Below are 23,410 nucleotides of genomic sequence, written 5' to 3'. Positions count from 1 at the left end.
ATTATGCATGGAATCATGCATGTGGAGAGAGAAATGACGTCCTCACTCTCTCAGTGAGCCTGGAGATACACTGAGAACCTTTGCTGTCTCACACTGATATTGGTAGATGCTGAACTGCAAATGTCATTTTTTTTTAAAACACCTTTATTGGAGTATAATTGTTTTACAACGTTGTGTTAGTTTCTGCTGTATAACAAAGTGAATGAGCTATACGTATACGTATGTCCCCATATCCCCTCCCTCTTGCGTCTCCCTCCCACCCTCCCTATCCCACCCCTCTAGGTGGTCACAAAACACTGAGCTGATCTCCCTGTGCTATGCGGCTGCTTCCCACTAGCTGTTTTACATTTGGTAGTGTATATATGTCCATGCCACTCTCTCACTTCATCCCAACTTATCCTTCCCTCTCCCCGTGTCCTCAAGTCCATTCTCTAGGTCTGTGTCTTTATTCCTGTCCTGCCCTTAGGTTCTTCAGAACCTTTTTTTTTTTTTTTTTAGATTCCATATATATGTGTTAGCATATGGTATTTGTTTTTCTCTTTCTGACTTACTTCACTCTGTATGACAGACTCTAGGTCCATCCACCTCACTACAAATAACTCAGTTTCGTTTCTTTTTATGGCTAATATTCCATTGTATATATGTGCCACATCATCTTTATCCATTCATCCTGTCGATGGACACTTAGGTTTCTTCTATGTCCTGGCTAATGTAAATAGAGCTGCAATGAACATTCTGGTACGTGACTCTTTTTGAATTATGGTTTTCTCAGGGTATGTGCCCTGAGAAAGTAGTGGGACTGCTGGGTCGTATGGTAGTTCTGTTTTTAGTTTTTTGAGGAACCTCCATACTGTTCTCCATAGTGGCTGTATCAATTTACATCCCCACCAATAGTGCAAGAGGGTTCCCTTTTCTCCACACCCTCTCCAGCATTGATTGTAGATTTTTTGATGATGGCCATTCTGATTGGTGTGAGGTGATACCTCACCGTAGTTTTGATTTGCATTTCTCTAATGATTAGTGATGTTGAGCATCCTTTCATGTGTTCGTTGGCAATCTGTATATCTTCTTTGGAGAAATGTCTATTTAGATCTTCTGCCCAGTTTTGGATTGGGTTGTTTGTTTTTTTGATATTGAGCTGCAGGAGCTGCTTGTATATTTTGGAGATTAATCCTTTGTCAGTTACTTTGTTTGCAAATATTTTCTCCCATTTTGAGGGTTGTCTTTTCGTCTTGTTTATGGTTTCCTTTGGTGTGCAAAAGCTTTTAAGTTTCATTAGGTCCCATTTGTTTATTTTTGTTTTTATTTCCATTTCTCTAGGAGGTGGGTCAAAAAGGATCTTGCTGTGATTTATGTCATAGAGTGTTCTGCCTATGTTTTCCTCAGAGTTTGATAGTGTCTGGCCTTACATTTAGGTCTTTAATCCATTTGGAGTTTATTTTTGTGTCTGGTGTTAGGGAGTGTTCTAATTTCATTCTTTTCCATGTAGCTGTCCAGTTTTCCCAGCATCACTTATTGAAGAGACTGTCTTTTCTCCATTGTATATTCTTGCCTCCTTTATCAAAGATAAGGTGACCATATGTGCATGGGTTTATCTCTGGGCTTTCTATCCTGTTCCATTAATCTATATTTCTGTTTTTGTGCCAGTACCATACTGTCTTGATTACTGTAGCTTTGTAGTATAGTCTGAAGTCCGGGAGCCTGATTCCTCCAGCTCCGTTTTTCTTTCTCAAGATTGCTTTGGCTATTCGGGGTCTTTTGTGTTTCCATACAAACTGTGAAAGTTTTTGTTCTAGTTCTGTGGAAAATGCCATTGGTAGTTTGATAGGGATTGCATTGAATCTGTAGATTGCTTTGGGTAGTAGAGTCATTTTCACAATTTGATTCTTCCAAGCCAAGAACATGGTATATCTCTCCATATGTTTGTATCACCTATAATTTCTTCCATTAGTGTCTTATAGTTTTCTGCATACTGGTCTTTTGTCTCCTCAGGTAGGTTTATTCCTAGATATTTTATTCTTTTCATTGCAATGGTAAATGGGAGTGTTTCCTTAATTTCTCTCTCAGATTTTTCATCATTAGTGTATAGGAATGCAAGAGATTGCTGTGTATTAATTTTGTATCCTGCTCCTTTACCAAATTCATTGATTAGCTCTAGTAGTTTTCTGGTAGCGTCTTTAGGATTCTCTACATACAGTATCATGTCATCTGCAAACAGTGACAGTATTACTTCTTCTTTTCTAATTTGGATTCCTTTTATTTCTTGTTCTTCTCTGATTTCTCTGGCTAATGTGATTTTGTCTGGCTAATGTGATAATGTCCCTCAAGGAAGTTACTGTTGATGAAACAGCAGTAGGAGCTGGAGGTGGCCTCTGTTTTTCCCACGCATTTCTAGATGGTCTCAGAGGAGGAGGGGAGGAGTTCCTCTGACTTCACTGTCTTGACTCACAGGAGGCTACTGCTGGCCAGCTGGAGAGGCTGGCAGAGAGTCTCATTTACTTTTACCTATCTTCTTTGCTCTTCCCTCCCCACCATGTGAATGGAAAGAGGAAGGCTGGAGGGACTTTCATAAGGTTTTAGCGCTTTTTCTGTGTTTTCACTAGAAAATGGCAGTGTTGGGCTTCACTGGTGGTGCAGTGGTTAAAATCCACCTGCCAATGCAGGGGACATGGGCTTGAGCCCTGGTCCGGGAGGATCCCACATGTCATGGAGCAACTAAACCCGTGTGCCACAACTACCGAGCCTGCACTCTAGAGCCCGCGAGCCACAACTACTGAGACTGCATGTCACAACTACTGAAGCCCGTGTGCCTAGGGCCCGTGCTCCGCAACAAGAGAAGCCACTGTAATGAGAAGCCTGTGCACTGCAACGAAGAGTAGCCCCCGCTCGCCGCAACTAGAGAAACGCTGTGCGCAGCAACGAAGACCCAACGCAGCCATAAATAAATAAATAAATGCAAGAAAATGGCAGCGTTTAAGATAGAATGCCTCTTGCCAGAGCAGCTTGGATGAAAAGGATAGTCAGTGTAGGTTCACTGACTATGACAAGGGTACCACTCTGATCATCTCACGCCTGCTGAATGGCTATCGTCAAGGAGACAAGAGATAAGAAGAGTGAGGATGTGGAGAGAAGGGGGCCGTTGTGCACTGTTGGGGGGGAATGTAAATTGGTTCAGTCCCTATGGAAAACAGTATGGAGGTTCTTCAAAAAACCAAAAATAGAACCACCATATGACCTGGCAAAATCCCACTTCTGGGTACATATCCAAAGAAAATGAAAACAGGATATCAAAAAGATACCTGCACTCCCTTGTTTACTGCAGCATTTTCCACAATAACCAAGATATGAAAACAACCTAAGTATCTGTCAATGGATGAATGGATAATGAAGATACGGTATATATCATATCTTATATGTGTAAGATATGATATATGTGTATCACAAACACACACAGCAGAACATGATTCAGCCGTGAGAGAGAAGGAAATCCTGCTGTTTACCACAGTGTGGACGGACAGTGAGGCACTTGAGGGCATTATGCTTAGTGAGACATGTCAGACAGAGAGAGCATCATCGTACTGCACGGTATCACTTCCATATGGAATCTAAGAAACTCACACTTGTAGAAACAGAGGGTAGAATGGTGGTTCTCAGGGGCTGGGGGTGGGGGGAATTGGGAGGAGGTCGGTCAAAGGGTACAAACTTGCAGTAAAAAACAAAACAAAGACACAAGTGTACCACTTGGTGAAGGACGATGATAGTGCAGGAGGCTGTGCATGTGTGTGGCACAGGGTATATAGGGGAACTCTTTGCACTTTCTGCTTACTTCTGCTCTGAACCGAAAACTTGTCTGAAAAATAAATCTATTAAGAGAAAAAAAAATATATCTACCTTCTCTGTGGCAGCGGATTCAACAAATTCAATTTTACTTTATTTTTGTTTGTGATTGTAATTTTGTGGGCTTTTCTATTCTAGAACATATATATTTCAATGCTGAAGATTCCTGATCTTAGTAGAATAAAATAGAATTAAAAACAGGCTTATGACAACCAGGACGACCCTATTTTAAAAGTTGAGAAGCAAAGAAATAGCTTCGCGCTAAGCCAGTGTACTTTTTGCATTAGTTACTTCATCTCTCTGGATTCTGGCATCCCCACTGGTAAAGTGAGGGTATTAGACTAGATGGGCTTTCACGTCCTTCCAAATGTAAGGACCCTTGAATGAAGAGCAAATGGTTTGAATTAGTTTTCCCTGGCAGTGATGGTGAATCTGCACTTTGGCTCCAAGCTGTCTCACTCCACCCTCTGCGACCCTCTTGAGAGGATGGTGGGGAAGTTCATGGGAAGGAAGGAGGCCTTGGCCAGCATTTTTAAAAGGATCAAGGCCTCGGGCTTCATTTACATCTTGCTCTGCTTACCTGAACAAACAGTCTTGTTTTTAGAGCTGGCGAGAGCCAGTGCAAAGCCAAACATGGCTTTGGTAAATCACAGTCCTGTTTGCGTCACAATGACACAAAAGGGCTGAAAAATTGCCGACCGCAATTCAAGATAATGCAACGATTTGGACGCAAAAGACAAAACTCTGTAATAAGGATTTTAACCCAAAGTCAGTAATCCTCGAGGGACTTTATACAACTCCCACAGGCATTTAAAATAATGTGCCGAAAGCCTCTTACCATTTTAAATCAATAGAGCTATAGCTCTTACTCCTAATCATCTGTTCAACCAAAAATAATTTACCTGCCAATGCTGTTATTGTATAGGAAGAGCTTCTAAAATGAGGACCCTGTGTCCCATATTCCCACAATTGAGAGCTTTGAGAAAATACCAGCAATGTAATGAAAAGCAAACTTAGGAGGGTAGTTGATTGAATGTTCTGGAAATACAATAGTCACCATCTAGACCCAAGGCCTTCTGCCCCATCCTTTCACCAACATCCTTTCTTTACCTCCCTTGAGCGAGCCTCCAGTCTTCATCACAGAATTCTGTGAAGTTGCTTGAGGCACCAGAAATAGCTCTATGTGGCAGACAGGAAAATCCCGTTCCTTCGTTCCTTCATTCCTCTGTCCCTCCCTCCCTTTTATTTTCCCCCAAACATAGAACCTTAGGAAAGTACCGTGAGCAACAGAGAAGTGACAAAGTAGCAGTAAACCCACTGAAATGTCTGTTCACCTCTTGTTTGACCTTTGATGGCAGTAGAAACATCACAGACACCAAGAGGATTATAACTTTAGGTCCCTGGGGAACAGAAAGCCAGCACTGGAAGTCTCTTCAAGGGAAACATCAGATAGCTGTTTCCAGTTGCTTCAAGCTTTGCAAACGAGGTACGATCTGTGAAAACCCTTTGCCTGTTATTCGAAAGTGCTGCACAAATGTGGAACACTCTTCTTATTTACTGAACCAGGAGAGGCTGTTAAGAGGCTCCTGCTTCAATCTGGGGCTACGTTATATTTTGTAAGCCAGGCAGGTGGGACAATTTGGTGGATATACGTGGGGATAAAAATAAGAAACCTGGGTCCTTGCTCTGGCTCCTACGTCACTGGCAAACCTTAATAACTTTGTGCCTCTGTTTCTCCTTTTATTTTTAACAGGAGAGAGGTCAGGATGGGGGAAGAGAAAAATAGCTGCAAGATCCTTGTCCATTTCTTGTCATTCCACAGAGTCAAATCTACTCTCCAAGCACCGATCATTTTACAGTTAAATTACTGTCCATGACTTGTCCCTGTGTTCACCTTCAAGTGAGGCAAAAAAAAAAAAAAAAAGGCTATTTCAGATGCTATTCACCTTCGCATCCGATTCAGCCACCTAATCTGGGTTTTTCATGTCCTCTGCCAGGATTTCTACCTTCCCTGGCCTGAATGTTTTTGAAAAAGCCTTTCAGTGGCAGTCCTCGGTGGTGACGTGAGGCCACAAGACATGCTCTGCTTTCAGAAATGAGTCACCGGAGCCTCAGTGTGTCCCTTGCCCCCTCTACTCCGTCATTCGTCTAGGTTATTTGCATCCACCATTTAGCTGCCTGCTTCCCAAATTCTTTTACAGAGCTCGAATCTCTTATCAGCTTCCCAAATGTTCACCCTCGGACTTTTCATTGTCATCTTGCTACGTGGCTGCGTCTGAAAGAGAAGCTCCAGTGCTCGCTTATTTGACAACGATGCAGACACTGGTGTTAACTCTTCCTTCTCGTCTGTCTTTTCCTCGGTGACTCTTCCTAATGGTACCAAGCAAAGCTTTCGTAGCCTTAATCTCTTCCAATCCTGAGGCTTGAACCCGAAGCAGCCACTTCTGTAAAGACCAAAGGCTGGGGCAAAGGACTTTATCTACTGGCTTTGTGCTAAAGCCAAAATCCCAGTGAATAATGAAAATCTTTGAAGTTAGATGTTGTTCTTGTTTGATTAATAATAACAGTCACACTTCATCTATTGATATCACTATTATTAGCAATAATACTAAGGATAACTAAGTTTAATGCAGACAATGGCTGAGCCAGGAACTTTATACACGTTAATTATCATCATCACTGCAACAGGACAACACAGGTCCTGTGTTTTTATTTTTTTCTTCTCCATTTGAAAGATCAGAAAATGGGACAACAAGGCTAGGTGACTGCTTGTGCGCCTCCCTGGCTTTAGCATCTGTTACACCATGTGGAAATAAAGAGGAGTTGTGCCTTGAGGCACAAGAGGTGGGGTGCCCCTCACAGGGGTTGGGAGGGAAAGGAGGAGCGAGGGAAGTGATCCATCGCTAAACCATGTGGGGCTGGCTTCTCTCTCAGTACCCCTCATCCTCATTTGCATGACACAAATGCGGGTTTTGTGACACCAAATGCCCCTTGCTTGCTCTACCTGTGCCTGCGTCCTGTCTGCCTGAGGCAGTGAGAGAACGAAGGGAACACAGTTGTGTTCCATGCAAGCCTGTCCAGCAGGTGTACACCAAGGGCCTCATATGTATCAGTGCTAGCCCACAGGGTGCAGAATTTTGGCCTGGGAAGACCTTTGAGTTTCTGTAGAAGAACCTTCTATCCGAAGAGCTTAATGCACCCTAGTTCAGCAATCCATGGCAGAATTGCCATGGGGGACTGGTACCGCTGCAAACTAAGTGAAAATAGGAACCCAGAAAAAGAATCCATGAGTATTGAGGTTGGCTTTCACCTTAAGGACATTTCCCAGACCCAGATGACCTGAAGCTTTGGTGTTAATAGATTTGCAGGGAGGGGCAAGGGACAGAAGTGTAGGGCTTCCCTAAGGCCATCAGCCTGTATCACAAAAAACTGGAATTCCAAGGGGTTAAATCCTTAGTAGGGGAGAGAAATAGAAATACCCGTCACCACAGGCCACAAAGACTTTCAATCGATTCAGTTCAAAGGAATATAAGCTTATAAAAAAATAGAAACAAACAAATAGAATAGAAGATATATAAGGAAACAAAGCACCATGGGCAAAAGCCAGCAGAGATACCAGATGAGACCATCCAACACTTCCGATATCAGAAGTATCAGATGCAAAGTGTGAAATAAGTATGTTGAAAGATAGAAAAAGGTAGGATTTAGACATGCGAATAAGGAGTAAGATACTACTGAACACAGGACTAAGCACATTTGAAAAAGAACAAAACAAATATTAGAAATGAAAAATATAATCCTTAAAGTTAGAAACTCAGCAGATAGATTTAATGGGAGATTACATACAACAGAAGGGAGAGGTAATAACCTGAGAGGTGGAGCTAAAAAAATTATTCTGAATGTAGAAAGAGACAAAGACAAGTTAGGAGACACAGAGGATAGAGGGAGAAAGTCTGCCATGTCTAATCAGTTATGGGATAAGAGTAGAGAAAGAGAGAGGGAATTAGGTTGAGGTAATGCTTGAAGATATATGACTTAGCGTTTTCCAGATAATGAGAGAGACCAATTAGGAGATTTAGAAAGCCCAGCAAATCCTAAGCAAAATAAATTTAAAAAAAGAAAAGAAATCTACGCCTAGACACAACACAATAAAATTACAGAACAACGAAGAAGATCTTAAAAGCAGCTTGAAAGAAAATACAGATTATTTACAAGGGAAGGACCAAGAGTCGGCTTCGCAACAGCAGTGACACAAACCAGGAAACAGTGAAATATAAGCAGCAATGTACTCAGAGAAACGAACCGTCCATTCTAGGGTGATGCATTGAGCACAAATGTCTCCCAAGAATGAGGGCAAACGAAGACATTTTCAAATAAAACCCCCAGTAAAGTGAATCCTCTAGTATGTATTCCAGACCAAGGAAAGTGATTCCTGATGGCTGGTTTGATGCAAGAAGGAATGATAACGAAAGAAAGCAGTAAAATGTGGTTAATTCTATATACAAAGTTCCAGTACAAAATCATCATCACCATCATCATCATCTAAAATCTTGTAAGATTAAAAAAATTATAAGATAGAACTAAATTATCCAATAATAATAGCATATGATCTGAGGGGAAAATTATCAGAGTTGAGGTGTTCTGAGGTCCCTGTATTGTTCCAGAGAAGGGTAAGTATTTTTTTTTTTTTTTTCCTGTACGCGGGCCTCTCACTGCTGGGGCCTCTCCCGTTGCGGAGCACAGGCTCCGGACGCGCAGGCTCAGCGGCCATGGCTCACGGGCACAGCCGCTCCGCGGCACGTGGGATCTTCCTGGACCAGGGCACGAACCCGCGTCCCCTGCATCGGCAGGCGGACTCTCAACCACTGCGCCACCAGGGAAGCCCGGGAAAATATACTGATTGATTGATTAAGCTCAGACTGTGTTAAGTCAGGACACATGCTAAAATTTCAAGAGTAACCATTTTATTGGTAACCATTCTATTCAAGAGTAACCATTTTTCTAATTGAATTAAAAAAAGTATTTAGATTCCAAACACTAAAAGAAAAAAAGTGGAATGAGACAAAAATCCTCAATCAGTCCACAAGAAAGAAGCAAAAATAAGTCTGGAATGGATGAGACAAATAGAAATCACAAAACAAGATGGAAGAAATAAACTCAACCATCTTAGTTTTTCTAGTGCATTTAAATGAACTAAATGCACCAGTTAAAGTATGAATATTGCGAGTCTGGATTTAAATATAAAACCAGCCATGTGATGGTTACAAGAGCCATATCTTAAACATAAGGGTTCAGAAAGGTTGAAAGTGAAAATGTGGAAAGAGATATGTCAGTCAAATACTAGTAAAAGAAAAAATCTGGTGTATCTATGCTATTATCAGAAAGAAATCGACTGGGACTTCCCTGGTGGTCCAGTGGTTAAGACTTTGCCTTCCAATGCAGGGAATGCAGGTTCCATCCCTAGTCAGGGAGCTAAGATCCCACAGGTCTCATGGCCAAAAAACCAAAACATAAAACAGAAGCAATATTGTAACAAATTCAATGGTCCACATCAAAAAAAAAGAAAGAAAGAAAGAAAGAAAGAAATAGACTTTAAGGCAAACAACTACTACTACTAGAGAAGGGGGATCCCTATATAATGATGACAAGGTCCATTTGCATAGAAGCTAAACTTGTAACTAGAAATACAGACTCAAAATATAAAAAAACAAAATAGAACTACAAGGAAAAACAGATCAATCTTCCTGCCTAGTGAAATAACTCTCCCAGTAACTGATAGAGCAAACCTACCAAAAAAAAGAAAAAATCAGTAAAAATATGTAAGATTTGAAGACTGTTCTGAAAAGAGTCCTCTTATCCCATCGTCCCCTTCTCCTCCTCCAGGAGGCCCGGGGCAGTGGCTCTTCTCTGTGGGAGGTAAAGTTTAGGACGGGACATGATGAGAGGGCCTGAGGGAGCCCTGGAAATTGGTGCTTACACTTGGTCCACCACGGGGTGCCTCTGAATTTTAAAAAGTAGTGATGAATCACAGTTTATTTAAAAGTATCATGCTTCAGCTACAATTTGATAAATCACTGTAACAAATCTCTGGGTGGTTCACCTATTATTACTGGGCACAAGGAGTGTACTGTTCTTAAAAAATAAACACCCACACTCACCCACTCACCACCCCCCCCAACACAATCCTTCCTTGTCGTACCATGCTCAGAGTTATGCAAATCAGCGTCTTCAAAAAATATTCCAGTAAAGGGGGATGAGAGGGATAAATTGGGAGATTGGAATTGACATATACACCCTACTGTATATAAAATAGATAACTAATAAGGACCTACTGTATAGCACAGGACATTCTTCTCAATACTCTGTAATGACCTATATGGGAAAAGAATCTAAAAAGAGCGGATATATGTATATGTATAACTGATTTACTTTGCTGTACAGCAGAAACTAACACAACATTCTAAATCAACTATACTCCAAAAAAAAAATTAAATAAAAAATATTCCTAGGGACTCACTTAACTTCTAACTCTCCAAAGTCATGGAGAAAGAAATTTTTTTTTAATGAAAATAGTGTAAAGAGATTGTATTTCATTTATTTTTAAAGAGAGGATAAAGGTTGACAAGAGAGGATGAAGTTTCTTTCACTTGAGCCCTCACCATTAAAATCCTAATGAAATATTTCTTGTTCCTTGAAGACTACTGTATAAAGAAGATTTGATTTTCCTGAGTAACTGGAAACATTTTCATGAGGACATGTCTCACACTAAAGATTGCCCCTGGGTTTTTCGATTTTACGTGAGGAGATCAATTAAGGCAGTTTGCTACCTTTCTGTTTTCTTCCCAGAGCCGGTCTAGCTGCTTCGTGTTTACCCCTTTTCTCTAGCACTCAAGGAGCTGCAAAGAACGAACAAAGGAAACGCTAGGCTTTTTCAAGTGCAGGGATGAGTGTTCTTCATTGCAATGAATTCAGGCTGCTTTGAAGAGTTTTCTTAGGTTCAAATCCCTTAGAATAAAACTTACCAAGTCATTGTTTTCCTTTCCTGCCTCATTACACATAAATAATTTATGAATTTAGATTGTAATTTTTCTGCCAGCTGAATCAGAGCTCTACGATTTTGAAAATAATTCCACGCAGAAGCCAATGGCACACACATTCCTGAGACTTTCATTGCAATCGATAAGTTTGCTGTTGCTGTCAGCCTGTGCACTTTCCCTGATTAACCTGCGAAAAGTGTTCTCCGTCATGAATGCTATTCAGAAATAAACAGATATTGTAAAAGGAGACAAAGGCAGGTTCCGGAACTCGAATTCTTGGTGATCTTAAATGATGATGTATGAAAGGAAGAAAGAGGGGGAACAATTTGATTTGCTCCAACTAGGTTGACCCAGAAAGGAGAAGAGCAGAAAAATTGCTTTGCCTAAGCGCACATGACGTCAAGTCAGACAAGAGCAGCCCTTACGACATCCAGTATCGAAGGTTCCTTTAAAAAATACACAGTCTGGATCTGAAATACATTTAAATGACGGTAATAAAAAAGTCTTTGCTCATTCTGTTTTCCTATTGCTCTTTTTCTCCTACTCATTGGCAACAGCTTCTACATCCTCCTTTGAGATACTGTCTTGGTGGGCTACTGGGGCGGGACTCCTTTGCTCTGGTGGAATGATGATTGAACTTGAAGTTTGGGTAGGAGAAATAGCCATCCGATGGCTAAAAATCAACCTGACTTATAAAGGGATGCTGTTTCCTAGGGCAATGTAGACACTCCCTTTGTAACAAGGATTTAGAATTCCCTTAGATTTCTAAAAACTTTTAAATGCAATCTTCACCTGACCATGGTCTGATTTAAATGAGAGCTAGCTTGATCTGCCATCGCCCAAAGTGTTGTGAGCTCTTTGATTATGTTCTAGCCACTTATACTTGGCCCATATTACAGCACAGTAAATATATGTTGAATGAATGATGAATTTCTCTTTGTTTTTCATGAAAGGTTTGTCTCAGAGAGTAATGAATAGATTTTTATCGATTTAAAAATCTTGCCTTGGTCATCTGTATTTGGGGTTGATAATATTTCTGTTCACAAACGTGTCCATTTTCAGTCTGTGTGAGACACAGAGGGACATACGTCCCTGCCTCCTGGACAGCAGGCTTGGTCACGTGACCTGCTTTGGTCGACCAGATGGAAACATTGTGCTGTGTCCCTTCCAGGTGGAGACTCACGGTCTCTCTTTCCCCTGCTGCTGTAACAGGCAAAGCTCCAGATAATGGCTGACTGTCACCCTGTGTCCCGGAGTGAGGGTGACGACCACGTGTAGCTGGCCCGCAGCCAACCGAACGGCGGACACTTGCTACGAAGAAGAAATAAACCTGTGTTTTTCTGAGCCATTTTGGGGGTTGTTTGTAGTTGCTTCAGTGCCTGGCTTGGCCCCTCCAGATCAACAGAATGTTGGAAAAGCTTCTAAAGATATTACACAAACCCAACTTCCAAAAAATTATTTGTTAGCCAGCAATATAGTGGTCCTGTTACAGCAGCTGGTTCGTTCATTGACTGTCAACTTGTCTTTTCTTGTTTGTCTGTTTTAATAGCTTGGCCAGTCTTTTAGATGCAAGAAAATACCCATGAAGTCAGAGCCTTTGACAATAATAACCGTGAATGAGCTTAAGTAATAAAATTATTGTGTATTGACGATACGTTTCTATCTACCTTCAGCATTTATGAAGGGAAGTCAATTTTCACTCAAACAGGTTTCTTTTCATCTGGTTTTCTCTACAATGTTTATGCCCGAGGTTTATCGCTCGCAGTAAAGAGTGTCCAAGTATGTTATGGGAACAGCCCAATTCCCAGTGCTTTAAAATGTATTCCATGGGCCCCAGAGTCAGTTAAAAGCTGATTGATCATACAGCAAATGCATCAAAACTGGTATTTATGAAAAATCCCATTTCTTCAGCTCTATTTCTCATAAGCGTGAACGTCACATCTGGGAGTTGTGGAGTTATGGTGCAAATATCTCAGACAGCTATGGGAAAAACTGACTGCAGCTTTTCCATAAGCTGCTCAATAATTTAATGAAAGAGCTATGTCCACTGATACCTCTCATGAACACATATTTTAAATGGTATGATTAGGGCAGTTTAGTACGGCTTGTGTACTCAGGCTTTCATAATCAGGTCACTGAAAACACATATTACATAGATGAATAAGGACAAGTAACGGGAATGAGTGTGCAGATGAACTTTTTCATCTGATCAGTTCAGAACTGGCAATGTCTTTCTTTAATTTGTTTAAGCTACGGGCAAAGACTTCTGGCTTAAGAAAGGAGAGCAAGCTATCGGATACGGCCTAGCTCAAAGATGCTACGTTTGTTTAATGTTTTCAATGTGCATATCTGGTTGATGATGATTCATTTGTTAACATACCTTCCAAATATTTTTTTTATACAACTTTATTGGAATATAATTGCTTCACAATGCTGTGTTAGTTTCTGTTGTACAACAAAGTGAATCAACCATATGCAGACATATATCCCCATATCCCCTCCTTCCTGCATCTCCCTCCCACCCTCCCTATCCCACCCCTCTAGGTCATCGCAAAGCACTGAGCTGATGTCCCTGTGCTATGCGGCTGCTTCCCACTAGCCATCCATTTTACATTTGGTAGTGTATATATGTCCATGCCACTCTCTCACTTCGTCCCAGCTTACCCTTTTCCCCCACCCCGTGTCCTCAAGTCCATTCTCTATGCCTGCATCTTTATTCCTGCCCTGCCACTAGGTTCATCAGTACCATTTTTTTTAGATTCCATATATATGTGTTAGCATATGGTATTTGTTTTTCTCTTTCTGACTTACTTCACTGTGTATGACAGACTCTAGGCCCATCCACCTCACTACAAATAGCTCAATTCTTTTTATGGCTGAGTAATATTCCATCGTATATATGTGCCACATCTTCTTTATCCATTCATCTGTCGATGGACACTTAGGTTGCTTCCATGTCCTGGCTATTGTAACCCTCAGAATGGGAGAAGATATTTGCAAATGAAACAATGGACAAAGGATTAATCTCCAAAATATACAAACAGCTCATGGAGCTCAATATCAAAAAAAACAAACAACCCGATTGAAAAATGGGCAGAAGACCTAAACAGACATTTCACCAAAGAAGACAAACAGATGGCCAAGAGGCACACGAAAAGATGCTCAACATCACTAATTATGAGAGAAATGCAAATCAAAACTACAATGAGGTATCACCTCACACCGGTCAGAATGGCCATTATCAAAAAATCTAGAAACAGTAAATGCTGGAGAGGGTGTGGTGAGAAGGGAAACCTCCTGCACTGTTGGTGGGAATATAAATTGATACAGTATGGAAGTTCCTTAAAAAACGAAAAATAGAACTACCATATGACTCAGCAATCCCACTACTGGGCATATACTCTGAGAAAGCCATAATTCAAAAAGAGTCATGGACCAAAATGTTCATTACAGCCTTCCATATATTCTTTATTGGTGTAGTTTATCTCAGATTGCAAAATCAAATTCCTACTTCCTGTAGGCTAACGTTTTATGCGGCTCTATACGAGATACTATTCCCTGGAGGAAACACGGTGTGTCTAACTGGTTTGATAAACAATGTTTTTTTGCAAACAGTAACTCTTGCCTTTTTGATGATGCTAGCACTAACAACATGTGATGATGGAGAATGTACATGCTAGTTAGTTTTATTAAGTGCTACTCAAGAGAGGAGAACTCAATAAATACATGATTGATTGATACCCATAGAATGCATCGTTTTGGGTTTAGCTGAAGTCAGGAATTCTGACAGACATTTTCATGTCTGAAGGGGAAAATAAGCATATCAACGTACCATAGAATAGACGTAAAACCTGTACAGCCATATCTGGGGTCTGAAAGTGTAACATTTTACTTTTGTGACCTAGAGGTCAGCAAAGCTCTTGCTTAAATGTTTCTGAGGACAAAGGAGAGTTTAAAAATAGAGTTGAAAATGGTTTTGCTGGTAAAATTACCCCCCAAATGATTTCAGACCACTTATACCTAAAGCAAGCTGTGCAAAAGTTTTCCCCCTTTAACATGTGCGGCATGACTTCATTTCATTGCTGGAATCCACGTGAGTCTCTGAACGTGTCTTGAAGCAGTGGAGCGGAATGGGCTTCCGCATCTCCCAAGGAGTAATGCAGCCAGTGGGGTATGTTACTCCCCAAGGTATACGACCGCCGCAATTAAACACTGCTTTGCCTGAGTTGAAAGAAAGGTCTATGCTTCTGATTTCACTGTTCTTCCACATTCCTGAAAGAAGAGCTTCCCAAGGATGTAAAAATAGTCCACTGTCCACTGGGTGGGAGCTGAAAATTCCACATAAGGGGCAGGCATTCCATTTAGGTTTCCAACAGTGTATATCATTGAATGAGATTTGTGCTTCCTCCAAGCCCATGGAATAAGCAGAATATCCTGGAGATAAGCCATCATTGTACATGTGTGTCTTAACGACATTCCCCACTTGGGCTTCACCAACCACAAGCCTCCTACAGAAGCCTGTGTTGGGAGGCTCCCTCTGCCACCACACGCTGTTGGTGATGCCCAGAGAAGGGCAGAAACTGAGACCAAATAACTTGGGTGGCTTGGTTTTAACGCTTTGTATTTTCTCCCTGCTTTGAAAGCTCGCTGCATTTTGCTGCTGTTGTTGCCAAGGGTTCATTGAAAATGAAACTAGGGTGTCTCAGTGGGGTTTTGCAGCAAATAGATAAAGCAAGTTCAGGCAGGACTGGGCAGTTCCAAATCTGAAGTGGATGGAGCAGTAGCTGTTTGTTTGCTGGGGTGAATGGGGCATAATTTATTCAGCTGCAGCAGAGGCTGAAAGCCAATCTGGCCTTGACCCATTTATCTTTAGAAAACTAATTAAAGAGCAGAATCTGGTTTACTGTTGTTACGGAGGCTTTAGTTTCTCCTGTTCAGGCCAAGCAAAGACTGAGAGGTGTGTGTGTGTGTGTGTCTCTGTGTGTGTCTGCGTGTCTGTGTTGAGGTGGAAAATGGAAAATATCAGTGTCACCTAAAGACAGTGGCTGAGGCTCTAGATAATAAAGCAGTTTCTTAACCACAGCCTGACATCCTTTTGAAATGCAAAATAGTGGATTTAGCCGGATGCAGAATCCTTTGAGGTGACAGTGAAATGCCATGGCAATTTAAAATGAACAACAGACAGTTTCCCGCATCCTTACAGCTAAGACTTCCTAAATCACACCAAATGGTCCCGAAGAGGCATGGAAGAACATTTTTAAGACCAACATTTTACTCTGAAGCTGGGATTAACCATCAGGCAGGAAACGGTGCCAGGATGTGAGTTGCTTTGTCCACTTCGTTTCTGAACAATAAGATAAAGGGTATAGCTTGATGATGTTTTACAGGTACTTAAATTTATACGTATTAATATTAACAACATATTTGTCACCAATGGCACACCAATACATTTCAGAAATTGCATTGTGTTTTTGCAAGAACCATATCCAATAATAAACATACGATCTTGGGGGCCCAGCTAAAGAAGTTTATAGGAGACAAGCGGGGAAGTCCAGCACACGTGGGGAGTGGGTGGGGATGATATTATGCTTTACATTCTTTCCAGTATGTTCTAGGACATCATTCTTTTTCAGGGAAACTACAAGGGTCATAATAACCACCAGACAAGGAGATTGGACTAGTTCAACCGCTGGAAAACCTGGAGGTACCAAGAGAATGTTGGGGAGGGCAAGTACACACTGTCAACTGGAGCTAGTCAAGTTGTATCAGTTGGTCCAAACTAATAGAACCCTGACTTGTCCTACCACTGATGCTTCCTTCTCCCACTTTCCATTTAGCACCAGGAGACCTTGAGCTATCTGCCTTCCCTGTTCCTTCCTCAAGATCTTCCCTTCCAGAGTACTCCTGTTTCAGATATACCTCTTAACTTTCTTACCTTATCCAAACTGCCCTGGGCTCAGAGAGCTGGAATGATAAATAGGGATACCACTCAGAGGACATTTTCTTTTAAACAAATGAATATTAAAGGAGGAAAATTAGACACAGTGTTGCCACTGCCTAAATTTAAGGCCAGGCAGACATGTAGCACCATGACATCATAGGTGTGCTACATGAATCAATGAGCTCATCAGGTGAGAGGCGTCTTCTCTTCTGGGTCCATGATGCTATGGAGGGTTCAGGTCTTTATGAAGTGGTAGCACCAGCACAGAGTGGTATTATGAAAACCACTGGATAACTTAACTGTCTGTTTATTACAGTTAATATGTAATTTATTACAGTTAATATGTAAGTTAAAGTCAGGTAGGATAACCTGGCTGTGCCTATCCTCACCCCCAGTACAAACCGCTTGGTAGTAAAAAATATCCAATGCTTTCTCCCTAAATGCTCTAAAAGATATCAGTAAATCCAAGTAGGAAAACAAAGAGTAAACAAGCTATACCACAAACTATTTCTTACCCCCCTAAATTCTCTGTGTCCCAGCTAGTGGAAAACTTAGCTCCTTATGCATGAGAGCTGCTGTTGGTTTGTTGTCATTATTAGGGAGGTAATTATTCACTCAGCACAGAAGAAAAAAGCCAATATATTCTATCAGGGAAGAGCAAGTTTTTCAGGCAGACTATACACAGTCTGAACATTGGGACAGAATTCAAATCAGCCACCAGATGAGCTAGTCTTACACAAAGCTGAGATTGAAAACCTTGCCATTGAGAAAGAATACCAAGTGGTTGTTAACCATAAACACCAAGCAGAGAGGACATTCTTAAACCCGTTGGTCAGGTACAGTGTTCAGTGTTCTCTCTCTAGACAATCTGGAAGGAGGAAGTGGAGGTGGGATTTCTCAGAAACTCTCCGGAATGACCATACAAAGACAAATGGGGATGAGAAGAAGAAGAAGACCAAAGCTTACACTATGTTGCATTGTCCTCCACACAATCCTCTGGGAAGCAAGAGGAAAACAAATTCAAAGGAAAAAGAAAGAGAGATTATTCTATACATAATAGCACAGCACAGGTATAACGTTTAGCGTTGCAGATTGGCATTCCACCCATCCCCACCCCCGACTCCCTCAGAATGAGCAGTAGAATATTTGAGAGTCTGCACACACATGGTATGATGTTGAATACTTACTGGAGATTCACTGGTCTAACTCATTGACAACTTGATGAATTAACTTCCAAGTCTAGGGTTTTTTTTAATCTACTTTAAGAAAATATATTTCTCTAAGACACGTAATTTACAGTATATTTTTGCTCTAACGAATCAGCAGGAGTAAAATAACAGACACTCCCTGCTCAAGTGTGTCCAGGAGCTGTGTAGCATGTTGTGTTGTAATATTCTGAGCTGTACAACTAACCAACAGGGTGGTATGCTCAGATCTTAAAATCAAGCTACTTTGTGTTGATTTATTTTTACACACTATACTCTCCATGAAGTTCTAGTGGAATTTTCTTTAAAGAAATCACTGTTTCACACCACATTATTTAAGAGAATTCACAGGGTATAAATTTAAGAAAAAAGGAAGAGAACCAATCTCTTCCTGATTTCAAATAACCACCTCTGGTCTATTTAATTGCAAATCAGTAACAGTGGGCTGGGACAGGAGGACTGCTAGGGTGAGTGTTGGTGACAGGAAGAGACAGATGACAATGGACCAGTTTGTGAATCAAGTTAGTTAATGGCATTTGTTCATTTCTTGAACAAACCATGGCTGCTGGCAGGAAGGACTTCAGTATTCTCTGAGGAGTCAGCTTTCCGTCAGAAGCGGAATTTATACAAGTATATTCATTCATTATTGGATAATAAAAATAACTTTAGGGTAGTATGTCTGAAAGCTACACCTAAACTGTTTTTTATGCCCATATAACTTTGAAGGAACACATGGAATGTTTCCTAGTGATATAAAAGAATTGACAACTTCCTTATAAATGTAGTAAGAGGTTAAATGATGGAACTGATAGATTTTTAAGAGAGAGTTTTGTTTTGCTTTCAATTACTTTATATAAGTTTTAGCAGTGGCTTACCTAGTTTGGGATTAGGAGATTTATTTCTAAAACAAACCCCATAACTACCACTTCACATAAAAATTTGCTTTATAATAGCTGGTATAAGAGCATTTACCAACAGATCCCAAAGTTAATGCCACAGGTACTAATTTTAAATGGTAGTAAGAAGCAACTCTCCGAGAGCTTTATAGCTAAGATTTTTTTTTGGCAAAAGGGGTGGGGTGATTGGGATAGTCTTTGGGATGCTATCTTTTGAAGCATTTTCTCTGCTGAAACACTGAGAGAAATTAAAGGGAGTCTTTTCCAATTATCCTTCTTTTCTGGGACACATGCTTCTTATAAATATTCAGGAAACATCTTTTCAGGGGAAAATTACAACAGGAGTAGGTAACCTGAGACTTGTTCATAAACTTTCCAAATAAGCAGTGATATATGGCAGACCCATCAGGACCTATCACCTCTGCGTGTATCTTGAAGACGATTTTATCTGACTGTTGCACAGCACTGTCTGGCCAAGGTAACTGCTCCAACCTTTCCACTACTCAGAACTATACTGAACCTGCAAAGGGACGAAAGATTTGGGCGAACAAACGGCCGCAAAATGGAGATTCTGATGTTAGCTTCGGGATTAGCTTGTGTGTCTCGAGAATAACCCTGTATAGATCCTTTTTACGTGGAAACAGTCCCTTGGTCTCAGGGGCTGGGAAAGTATCTCCAGGTAGGTTTATGACTGGCTGTGAATTACAAATCGCTAATTCTTACAATCTGGGAAGGAATCAGAATTTAACTGAATAAAAAATTAACAAAACTGCCATTCTCCCTTATAGAGCCTGGAGCCACACCTACGAGGAAGTAGGTACCATATGCTGTCAGAGGATATTTTAGAATAAAATTGGCTTATTGATTTAAATTCTTCTGCACTCACTCCGGTCCTTATGTACCTTGAGTTTGGTCCTCTTCTCATGATCATATGATTAACCATTACTAATTCTTTTAAAAAATGATTCAATGTATCTTGGGGGTGCGTAAACAAGAAGATCCTAACTCACTTTCCTATTTGCCAAGATTCCTCAAGACCCTTGTATTTGGGGCACTTTGAGGATGACCAGTGAAGTTCCTTTATAAAAGATTCAAATCCCAATTTTCATATCTACTAGATTTTAAACATCCTGTGAAATTCTCAAAGTGTTGATGTTTAATTCAAGCTGTACTGAATTGTATAAATACCGTTGCCTTGAGAAAAGCATTTTTCTTGTTCTACTTCCCCTGTTTGAGTGTGTGTGTGTGTGTGTGTGTGTGTGTGTGTGTGTGTGTTTCTCCTGGTAGGAAAGAATACTGTGCTTCTGTTTCAAAGGCAAAAAAATAAATTAGTAGTCATAGATGTCACTATAGTGTTCAAAATCAATGCAGTTTTAACTAAGTGGATAATATACTCCATTTGATTTCCAATTTTATTTTCCTGAGGTAAGAATATCTAACCTGAGATCTAGCCTCTTAACCGATACAGTACTGCTGTCTGCAGTACAATGGTTGTACAGCAGGTCTCTAAAACTTATTCATCTTGCATTGTGCCCAGTTCTGATATGAGAGTTCATAAAAATTCTGAAAAGCCTGAATTGTTTCATTAACTAAGTTAGAGCCAACTGAAATAGGAAAAGCAAAAAACAAGAAACAAAGGGGCGAGAGAGACGGAGGTCAAACCCCTACTCACAAATGGTGCTCTGGTTAAAAGGACCTTGACATACAAAGGAATTTGTAAAATAAAAATCCAAACAATGGAATCTAATGAAACCACCATTTCTTTACAACTGGCTGGTTGTTTGGTGGAATCTAATTGTTTGTTTAAAAGAGAAAAGGTGACTAATTTTAAACTTTTCCTGAAATTGTGAATAGAGAATAGATATAACTAAGGTAAAGTACAAGGTTGAAGCAATTACCCAAATGATCCCTTTTTCAACACCTACACCGAAGAGGGGGTTTTATTTGCTAATGAACAGTAATAAGTTTATAACAATTTAGCGGTTAATGACTCCACTTACCCCTTCACTTTGACACTTCGTGGACAGGTCTTTGTGTTGTAAGCACATTTGATTTTTATAGAGAGAAATGCTGAGATGTACTTAGTATGAGGCCAAATGCTACCAATTGAATCTTATAAGTTCTATACTATAGAAGGATATTAGCTAAAATGATACAGTAATTTATAACAGTGACTAATAAAAGTATTTTCATAACCAGAAACCCTTGAGATCTGAGTTTATGTGACATAATCAGATGTGGTTCAAGTGTTTTATGACCTTAAGGCTTTGATTTGTTAATTTTACATCAAGATAATTGGCGAAGCAACATTAACGGCACTAACAATTACAGGTATATAAATTGTTTATAGTGCTATAAATTGTATTGAAAACGATTGGGCAGTATTTCCTTGAAATTATGAGCTTTTCATTTTTTATAGCAAAATTTGATGTTTGAAACACATTAACAATTGCGTTTACTATATTTATGGTTGTAATCGCCAAGTAAATTGCTTCAATGATAGATGTTCGGTCCCCTGACACACGTTTAAATGGATCAAAGAGTGACTATTTCTAAGCATTCCAACTTTTAAAGACACATAAAAAAGAAAAAAAGTGGTAGTAGTATTGATTTGGGGTCTCTTGGCAAGATTTTTCAAACAGAAACTTTACATATAAGGAACATTCATGATAAAGTTACATTGTATCATAATTGAATAAATAACTGAAGCAGTTGAATAAAAAATGTGCTATTGTAGTTATATCTCTGGAAGATATAGGAACTTAATCTCCAAATTAATATTTCAGAAGAAATATGGAGTTGAAAATTTGGCCATTGTATGAGTGGATTAATAGTGATAAGACTTCTTAAATAATCTAATTCTTGACCTAAAAGGAAGATCTCATTACTTTTCAATATTCTAATTAAGACCAGGAGCTGACGTAAGAATGAGATGACTTTTACCACCAGCTTTTTCAGAATCCCATCACGTCTTCTAAAGAATAACCCTGGTAACAGAAAGTAACCGCAACGGGAGGACTCACCAGCCGGTCCAAGCTTGTGCCTGCAGCAGTGGTTGGTCTTTCCTCAGGATTGTAAGGCCTGAACCGTGTATTAAAATTTTCGGGAGCTGAGCGAGCAGATCTGAGGGCTGGAGCAGGTTTGGGTTGGCCACATCCCTGAAAGACCTGGAAGAACCATTGAAAGGTTACGAAAGTTATACAGTGAGTTTCTTCCTAAGATTATGACGCCAAAGCATTCAGTGCACTGGCTTCCACATTTTTCATGGAACTCTTACCTCCAAAAAAACTCTGATCTTGAAACTTAAACAAATACAAGCACCAATGAAACAGAATTACTCCGTCAGATACAGAGTGACTGACTTATGGCCTGACTCTTATTTTCTACGTATACAGTCAATCCTCATTATTTACAGATTCCGTTTTTGTGAATTTGCCTACAGTGGACCCTCTCCGTATCCATGGGTTTCGCATCTGCAAATTTAAACAAACTCGGATCAAATGTGATTTTGAGATCTGCGGGGGCTCCTGGAACTAATCACCTGCAGATACCGAGGGAAGACTGTATTCACTAAAATTAATTTGTAATCCCCAAATCAACACTCAAAACACTTCTGCAGACATGGGGAGAGCGGCAAAGCGCATGTTCACAGCTGCAACAAGGAGAAGCTGCGCCTTCTTGCTTCGGCTCTCAAGCTGTAAACGCACGTCTCTTTGTGGTCGTGTTTTACTTGGTGATTTCCCAGTATAAAACAGCCCGCGGCCGTAGGGCTAAAGTGCTGTCTAGTGTTCCTAAGGCTCTGATGTGCCTTTCGGAGAAAACTGTGTGTTAGATAAACTTAATTCAGGCATGAGTTACAGTGCACTTGGCTGTGAGTTCAATGTTAACGTATCAACGATATGTATCAAGTAAGGTGTCTTTCAGGAGAGACACGCCTAAAACAAGGTTATGGATTGACTGGTTGATGAAAATGTGACTAAAAGCTTGCAGGAACCTAACCCTGTATTTCTAGTAGGAGCAACGGTTCAGTATTTGCTAATTCAGGGTTTGTGGCGACTCATAGAACACAACTATGCAAATAATGAGAATGGACTGTATTAAAAGTAGGAATTGTAATAGTTACCTCATAGGATGATTTCAGGATTAAAGAAATTATGTCCCAGACATTTTCATGTACTTAAATTTGGCATTCAAGAAACATTCGTTTGGGATTCTTGTTACTGTGACAAATGTATTTCATGTATAGCATATAAGGCCAATAACTTGAGTGTCTCCTCTTTGAGTAATGAAAACCTCTAATAGAAGAATTCTTTGAAAACACTCGCTTGAGCAATGATGTGGAAATAGGACAAGCAAATGTGGATAATTTCTCTATAATGACAGTTTCCTCTAATTTTGTTGTTGACAGCTGTTCATGACACAATTAGGGTTGCCAGGGGAAATCAAACATTCTATTGTAATGATCTCAGGGACCAAGCTGCTAGTTCTTTTCCA

General features: G+C 40.3%; 1 protein-coding gene across 1 annotated transcript in view; it reads right to left on the bottom strand.

The window, feature by feature from the left end:
- GPC6 (glypican 6) overlaps positions 1-23,410 on the bottom strand; it is a 1,080,872-nt gene that overhangs the window by 74,330 nt on the left and 983,132 nt on the right. Inside the window, exon 6 of the mRNA XM_019920897.2 lies at positions 21,940-22,083. Coding sequence (XP_019776456.1) covers positions 21,940-22,083 — 144 coding nt within the window. The remainder of the gene's footprint in view (positions 1-21,939; positions 22,084-23,410) is intronic.

This window comes from Tursiops truncatus, chromosome 18, assembly GCF_011762595.2.
Source record: "Tursiops truncatus isolate mTurTru1 chromosome 18, mTurTru1.mat.Y, whole genome shotgun sequence".
Classification (NCBI taxonomy): domain Eukaryota; kingdom Metazoa; phylum Chordata; class Mammalia; order Artiodactyla; family Delphinidae; genus Tursiops; species Tursiops truncatus.
The sequence above is the reverse complement of the archived record's forward strand: the minus strand, read 5'-3'. Positions and strand labels throughout refer to the sequence as shown.